The sequence below is a fragment of the Egretta garzetta genome, unplaced genomic scaffold, assembly GCF_000687185.1.
Source record: "Egretta garzetta isolate BGI_Z169 unplaced genomic scaffold, ASM68718v1 scaffold372, whole genome shotgun sequence".
NCBI lineage: Eukaryota > Metazoa > Chordata > Aves > Pelecaniformes > Ardeidae > Egretta > Egretta garzetta.
The window spans coordinates 859,324-859,756 of record NW_009258889.1 but is presented as its reverse complement, the minus strand read 5'-3'; the positions used below and the strand labels follow the sequence as shown (position 1 = coordinate 859,756).

Genomic DNA, 433 nt, shown 5'->3' with positions numbered 1-433 from the left:
TTTCATAGCCCTGCCGGAAGCCGGAGCCAGCAGCCAGCAGCCGCCTGTCCACGTAGAAGTGGTACTGGCCACGGCCAGAGGACCAGGTGAGGCAGAGGTGGTGCCACATGCCATCCAGGAGCGGTGTCACCGGGAGCTCCCGAAACTCCCTGTCCCCGATGACAAAGCGCACAGAGCCATGGAGGTCCTCCCCACCATGGCCATGCACGGCCAGCTCACTGCCGCTGTCCTCGGTGGTGTAGGAGAAGAGGGCACCGAGGCGGGGGACTGGGGTGGCCAGCCAGGTGCAGAGCGACAGCGCCCGCAGCCCCCGGTGTGGCCCCAGCCCCAGGATGGCCACGCGCTCGGCAGAGGTGTTTGGGAAGAGCAGGATGGCGCCAGTGCGGCACGCTGGGGAGGTGGGTGCTGGAGGGGGGGGCCCGTACCTACCCCC

General features: G+C 68.8%; 1 protein-coding gene across 1 annotated transcript in view; it reads left to right on the top strand.

Annotated features, from left to right (window-relative positions):
- Nucleotides 1-433, top strand: part of ECI1 (enoyl-CoA delta isomerase 1) — a 15,488-nt gene that overhangs the window by 154 nt on the left and 14,901 nt on the right. The window contains exon 1 of the mRNA XM_009634035.2: nt 1-398. This exon is cut by the window's left edge and continues 154 nt beyond it. Within this exon, the coding sequence (XP_009632330.2) occupies nt 1-398 (398 nt within the window). The remainder of the gene's footprint in view (nt 399-433) is intronic.